This window comes from Mercenaria mercenaria, chromosome 4 (assembly GCF_021730395.1).
Source record: "Mercenaria mercenaria strain notata chromosome 4, MADL_Memer_1, whole genome shotgun sequence".
NCBI lineage: Eukaryota > Metazoa > Mollusca > Bivalvia > Venerida > Veneridae > Mercenaria > Mercenaria mercenaria.
In genome coordinates this window covers 7,390,503-7,398,066 of record NC_069364.1, presented here as the reverse complement: position 1 = coordinate 7,398,066, position 7,564 = coordinate 7,390,503, and the positions used below count along the sequence as shown (strand labels likewise).

General features: G+C 43.7%; 1 protein-coding gene across 1 annotated transcript; it reads left to right on the top strand.

Moving 5' to 3' along the window:
* Positions 1-4,887: 4,887 nt before the first annotated feature.
* LOC128556110 (uncharacterized) lies at positions 4,888-5,814 on the top strand. The gene has a single exon (XM_053540027.1). It carries the CDS (start codon positions 4,888-4,890, stop codon positions 5,812-5,814), a length of 927 nt encoding a protein of 308 aa, XP_053396002.1.
* Positions 5,815-7,564: the final 1,750 nt, after the last annotated feature.

The following is a 7,564-nucleotide window of genomic DNA, read 5'->3' as shown; positions in this document are numbered from 1 at the left end:
AAAGGTTTGAGCCTTCCATTTTGTATCCGCTCTGTATCTCTTAAACCCCTTGAAGGATATTCATGAAACTTGGGTCAAATGATCACCTCATCAAGACGATGTGCAGAATTCATGAAAATGTTTAGACATGAAACACATTGTCTTGGTCTAATACATTTCACAGTTATTTGGTATCTAAATACCTGTATTTCACAATTTTTCATGCAAATCGTGTATATACGAGGGATGTTCGAAATGAATTGCTTATTTCTATCTGGAGACTTCAAATTTCAAGTTAGCCCAAAAGGGCTCATTTCATGCCCTCGAAGTACTCCCCGTGGCTAGAAATGCAAAGTTTCAGCCGATGTATCCACTTCTTGAAGGCGTCACGGTACGCTGATTTGGTCACAGTAATAAGGTACTGATGAATGGCAGATCCAAGTGCCTGTCGGGACTGGTATTTCCGCCCAGCAAGGAATGATTTCAATTTCGGAAACAAAAAGAAATCACATGGGGCAAGGTCTGGGGAATACGGGGGGTGAGGCAAAACAGTTACTTTTTCTTTCTTCAAAAACGCCGTAACTATTGCGGAGGTATGAGCGGGGGCATTGTCATGTAGAAGACGGACATGTTTAAATCCAGTGGCAGGGCGTCGTTTCTGATAATACTTTTTCAGTTTCTTCAGTACTACGTCTTTGTAGTACTTTCCGGTGATGCTTTTGCCCTTTTTCACCGGCACTTTTATTGCGACTCCTTCACCAGAGAAGAAGATTGCATACAAAACCTTCTTTGCACTCAAAGAACGTTTGGCAATTATTGGGCGTTTGCTGTGTTTAGTGGCCCAGATCTTATTGCTAACCTTTCTGACGGGCTCAAAATAATGGACCCAGAATTCATCACCTGTGACGACATTGGCAAACTGCTTTTTGTCATATTTTGGAAACATTTGAAGCAGCTTTTTGGCCATTTTAACCCGTTGCCTCTTTTGCTCATCAGTCAACAGATGTGGCACCCATCTAGCAGAAATCTTTCTGACTTTCAAATGTTTCTTCAAAATAAGGTGAACCGTTGATAGTGATATGCCTACCTTTCGTGCAATGTCACGAACTGTAAATCTGGCATCTCCTTCAATGATTTCCTTTATTTTGGAAAGGATTTCTTTACGAGATGCAGATTTTAGCCTACTTGATTTCGGTGCATTTTTGATGGACTCTACACCAGACTCAAATTTCTTTTTCCACCGCCGAACTGTGTCATAAGACACACAAGAAGGTCCATAAGCAGTAGAAAGTTCAGTCATCAGCTGCTTCAAAGAACAACCAAGTTTTGAGCGAGCTTTGGTGTAAGCCCGTATTTCATCTTTCTTGTCGACGCTTCTACCAACCATTTTTACTACAGTGGTCAATGATTGCGTGTATTCAAATGGCAAATTTTATGTCTTACACTTAGTCTAACATGTACATTTATACACCGTTGTGTAGGTATTGAATAACCCTATACAGGTAGGTATTGGTTTTTATCGTGCCCCACGTGGATATCGAGCTAGAGGACAATAAGCAATTCATATCGAACACTCCTCGTAATTACCATCAGGGAAATACAATACGGTTTTAATAACAGTAGCTTGATCTGGGATGTTGTATCCGGTCTTGTATCCGACTCTAGTCAGGCCGCATCACACGAGGCGCGGAGTGTGATCCGCCCTGTCAAAATCCACACGAGGTGTGGAGTGTGATCCGGCCTGACAAAATCCACACGAGGTGTGGAGTGTGGGTTATTCAATACCTACACAACGGTTAGAAAACTTATAAACCAACTACAGACAAAATCATGTGAACTTGATATTCTACCAACAAAAGTGCTAAAATCATACTTGGATGAGCTGTTGCCTGTTATTACCAAATTGGTTAATTTGTCGTTGCGCGACGGCATCTTTCCAACAAAATGGAAACAGGCAATTGCAAGACCTTTGTTGAAGAAAATGGGACTGGAACTTGAATTCGCAAACTACAGGCCTGTTAGTAATCTATCGTTTCTGTCAAAATTAATTGAAAAAGCAGCTCTGTTCAGGCTCAATGATCATGTAAACAAACACAAACTTCTACCAAAAAACCAATCTGCTTACAGGAAAAACCATTCTTGCGAATCAGCACTGTTACGTCTTGTAAATGATTTACTGGATGCTATGGAGAAGAAAGAAGTTACGGCGCTGATTGCCATCGATCTCAGTGCCGCTTTTGATACTGTAGATCATGACATTCTTGTTGATGTGTTAAACAAGCAGTATGGCGTTCGTGGAACAGCACTGAGCTGGGTTGATTCCTATCTGCGCCCCAGAAGTTGTCGTGTAAGTGTCAATTCAGCCATGTCATTTCCACGCCAATTAAATTGTAGCGTTCCACAAGGGAGCTGCTTAGGACCGTGGCTATATTTGACATATGCGGGGACACTGTTTGATGTTATTCCGCCGTCGATTTCAGTTTACGGCTTTGCGGATGACCACACTGCTAATAAACGCCTTAAACCATCATCTCCAACAGTAGAATCCCAGGCAATACGAGAACTTGAACAATGTGCTAAAACAATCAACAACTGGATGAATGAAAATAAGCTTAAAATGAACACTTCCAAAACTGAGTTCATCATGTTTGGTAGTAGGCAACAGCTCTCTAAGTGTTCAACTGACAAAGTATGCATTGTAGGTGATGAAGTGAAATCAGTGAGCTTTATTCGATATCTAGGTGCATTCCTGGATGAAAACTTGAATCTAAAAGAGCATGTAAAACGAAATTGTAGAACAGCAATGCTCAACTACTTCAGAATAAAATGTATCTTACCAAGGAGGCTACCGAAACCCTTGTCCTGTCATTGGTGATATCCCATTTAGATTATTGTAATGCCATTCTGTATGGTATTGCTCAAAGCGAAGTAAACAAAATGCAACGAATTCAGAACATGTGTGCAAAATTTGTCCTAAATCGAAGAAAATATGACAGTTCCAAGCAAGCGCTGTATGACCTTCACTGGCTACCAATCAAAGCCAGAATCACATTCAAAATGCTCACCTACATGTATAATTGTTCAGTTGGAAACTCTCCAGAATATCTTTCTGAACTTCTCATAAAACAAACACAGACAAGAAACTTGCGTTCTTCAAACTCCGTTACTGGGTGTTTCGTTGTTCCTTTCAACAAGCGCAAAACGTTCAGCGACAGAAGTTTTGGTACTGTTGGACCTAAACTCTGGAATGAATTGCCTCTCGAAATAAGGAACTCAGACACAATAAATGTTTTCAAAAAGAAGTTGAAAACTCATTATTTTGGAAATTACTTTGCACTCTTTTAGAGACTGTGACTGTATTTTTTAAGAAATTGAAGTAACGTGAACTGGATGATTTTATTGTGTAAATACATTCGAATATGAACTGTATTATAACAAATACAAAATACAATTGTTTGTAATAACTTCTGGACATGTCGCAATAACCCACTTATTCTTACTTAATAACAAACAGCTGTCTTACTGTATCTTAATATTCTAATATTTTATTAATCTTATCTGATGTATGATCTTTTTTTTAATGCTTACTAAATAGTTTATTCACAATGGTATTTATGCTAATTTATGTTATATGTCATTAAATATCTTAATTTTTGTCGTATTTTTATGTATTTGTAAAACGCCATTGAATATGTTTTGCGTAAAAATAGGCGTTTAATCAAATAAAACAGTTTCAGTTTTTTTCAATTTCAGTGTAATCCGACCTGAAAAAATCCACACGAGGCGCAGAGTGTGATCCAGACTGACAAAATTCACACGAGACGTGGAGTGGGATCCGGCCTGACAAAATCCACACGAGACCCGGAATGTGATCCATCCTGACAAAATTCACTCGAGACGTGGAGTGTGATCCGGCCTGAAAAAAATCCACACGAGGCGCAGAGTGTGATCCAGCCTGACAAAATCCACACAAGATGCGGAGTGTGATCCTGCCTGACAAAATCTACACAAGACGCGAAGTGTGATCCATCCTGACTAAATTCACACGTGACGTGGAGTGTGATCCTGCCTGACAAAATCCACACGAGATGCGGAATGTGATCCGGCCTCACAAAATCCAAACGAGGTGCGGAGTGTGATCCAGCCTGACAAAATTCACACGAGACATGGAGTGGGATCTGGCCTGACAAAATCCACACAAGACATGGAGTGTGATCCAGCCTGACAAAATTCACACGAGTTGGCAAGTTGACGAGAACGCTGTATTGCTCACTACGATCGATGAACAAGGGAACGACAGGAATAGCAGCCCCTTTAATCCAACTTAGTCCCTGTACGGCATTCACAATGTCATCGACATCAACAAGTTTAGCCGATACAAAACTCTACTCAGAGTGACAGCATATGTCAAAAGATTTATAAACAGATGCAAGTCCAGACACAGATCTATGAGAAAATGTCCGTCCAAACTCGAACCTTTGACCGTGCTAGAACTACAAGAAGCTAGCAGAATGTGGTTGCATAGCTGCCAGTCAACATATTACGAAGCCGAAATTACAAACCTTAAGTCCAACGAGAAACGTCACACTCGTGAAACAGTTACGATTATTCCTTGACGAAGATGGATACATTCGCTGCGGTGGGAGAATCCACAATGCACCACTGACAGAATTAACGAAATTCCCGTACCTACTCCCGAACAAACACCCCCTGACGCGTTTGATAGTTTTAGACGCGCATGAGACCCAGCTACACGCCGGTACGAGTGCCTTGATCACACATTTAAGACAAAGATACTGGATACCTGCTCTCAGACAGTACGTCCAGAGCCTTCTGCGAAAGTGTACCCAGTGTCGAAAGGTCACAGGAAGACCGTATGCAGCCACAGACCCCCCGCCCCTACCTAAGATGAGAGTTCAAGACGCACCCCCTTTTACAGTAACTGGGGTCGATTTCACGGGGGCGCTTTATGTTAGAAACAGAAACGATGCTGAGAAGAAAGCCTACATTTGCCTCTTCACGTGCGCTTCTACACGAGCTGTTCATCTCGAGGTGGTACCAGATTTATCTGAAGAATCTTTCATCCAGGCTTTCAGACGATTTACCTGCCGAAATTCACTACCCCGTATCCTGGTATCTGACAATGCAACTACCTTTAACGCAGCAGCCAACAGCATTCAGCTATTATTGAGATCAGCGACTATCCAAGATACTTTCCATAGCCAAGGCACCGAGTGGAGATTCATACCTAAGCGAGCACCATGGTTCGGTGGGTGGTGGGAACGGATGATTGGACTAATGAAAACCACCATTAAAAAGGTACTAGGTCGTGCATTTGTCAGCTACGAAAGCTTACGTACGATCGTTACAGAGATAGAGGGAGTCATGAATGACCGACCGCTTACCTACGTCACAACTGATGCAGCAGATCCGGATCCACTTACGCCAGCGCACCTGCTCTACGGACGTCGTATTACACCCCTTCCGCATCTAGAAGAAGTTCCTGCACCCCAACCCTCTACACAAACGGACATATCCAAACGTGCAAGGATACTGAAACAACTGATCGGCAACTTCCGTGAACGATGGCGACATGAATACCTGACGTCATTACGCCAATACCACCAGACGACAGGAAACAACACACAGACTATAAAGGTTGGCGATGTGGTGCAGATATACGATGACTCACCAAGGACTCATTGGAAACTTGGAACTATAGAGCAGCTCATCACCGGAAACGACGGTCTTACACGTGCGGCGACGTTACGCCTGAGTAATGGACTTATAACATCCAGACCCATTGTGAAACTCTACCCCTTGGAAGTAAGATAGACTAAAGTTATCATTTCGTGGCCCGGAGGATGTCGAGAAACATACCCAACTATTTTGGCTCGAATACCAACAACGTCATGACGGCGGGATCGAGTTCAACGTCAACGTCACTGATCAGACGTCAGCTTTCCGTTATTACATGTTTTTCTTCCGGTAAATAAAGACAGATAAAACCACAACGCGAATTATTGCTCTCTAACCCCACATTTTGACATATGCTGTCACTCTAAGTAGAGTTTTGTATCGGCTAAACTCACATATACTTGTATGGTGTTTTCGGCTACAAATACGACATCGATGGTTAGATCTGCATGCAGCAACCTTGTGGCTCCCTAAACAATTAAAACATAATTGTTTCTTTTTAACAATATTTTTGCGATCAAGAGTTTGCGTTACGTGGAGTGGGACCCGGTCTGACAAAATCCACATGAGACGTGGAATGTGTTCCAGCCTGACAAAATCCAAACGAGGCACGGAGTGTGATCCAGCCTGACAAAATTCACATAAGGCATGGAGTGGGATCCGGCCTGACAAAATCCACACAAGACGTGGAGTGTGATCCAGCCTGACAAAATTCACACGAGACGTGGAGTGGGACCGGGCCTGACAAAATCCACACAAGACGTGGAGTGTGATCCAGCCTGACAAAATTCACACGAGACGTGATTGTGATCTGACCTGACAAAACCCACACGAGACGCGGAATGTGTTCTGGCCTGACAAAATCCAAACGAGGTGGGGAGTGTGATCCAGCCTGACAAAATTCACACGAGGCATGGAGTGGGACCGGGCCTGACAAAATCCACACAAGACACGGAGTGTGATCCAGCCTGACAAAATTCACACGAGACGTGATTGTGATCTGGCCTGACAAAACCCACACGAGACATGGAGTGGGATCTGGCCTGACAAAATCCACATGAGATGCGGAATGTGATCCCGCCTGACAAAATCCAAACGAGGTGCGGAGTGTGATCCAGCCTGACAAAATTCACACGAGACATGGAGTGGGATCTAGCCTGACAAAATCCACACAAGACATGGAGTGTGATCCAGCCTGACAAAGTTCACACGAGACATGGAGTGGGACCCGGCCTGACAAAATCCACACGAGACGTGGAATGTGTTCCAGCCTGACAAAATCCAAATGAGGCACGGAGTGTGATCCAGACTGACAAAATTCACACGAGACATGGAGTGGGATCTGGCCTGACAAAATCCACACAAGACATGGAGTGTGATCCAGCCTGACAAAATTCACACGAGACATGGAGTGGGACCCGGCCTGACAAAATCCACACGAGACGTGGAATGTGTTCCAGCCTGACAAAATCCAAATGAGGCACGGAGTGTGATCCAGCCTGACAAAATTCACACGAGGCATGGAGTGGGACCGGGCCTGACAAAATCCACACAAGACGCGGAGTGTGATCCAGCCTGACAAAATTCACACGAGACGTGATTGTGATCTGGCCTGACAAAACCCACATGAAACGCGGAGTGGGATCTGGCCTGACAAAATCCACACGAGACGTGGAGTGTGATCTGGCCTGACAAAATCCAAACGAGGTACGGAGTGTGATCCAGCCTGACAAAATTCACACGAGACGGGATTGTGATCTGGCCTGACAAAATCCACACGAGATGCGGAGTGTGATCTGGCCTGACAAAACCAAACGAGGTACGGAGTGTGATCCAGCCTGACAAAATTCACACGAGACATGGAGTGGGACCCGGCCTGACAAATTCC

Bases quoted from the DNA above. Each gene is read 5' to 3' on its own strand.
- LOC128556110 (XM_053540027.1), top strand. From the start codon at position 4,888: ATGAGAGTTCAAGACGCACCCCCTTTTACAGTAACTGGGGTCGATTTC.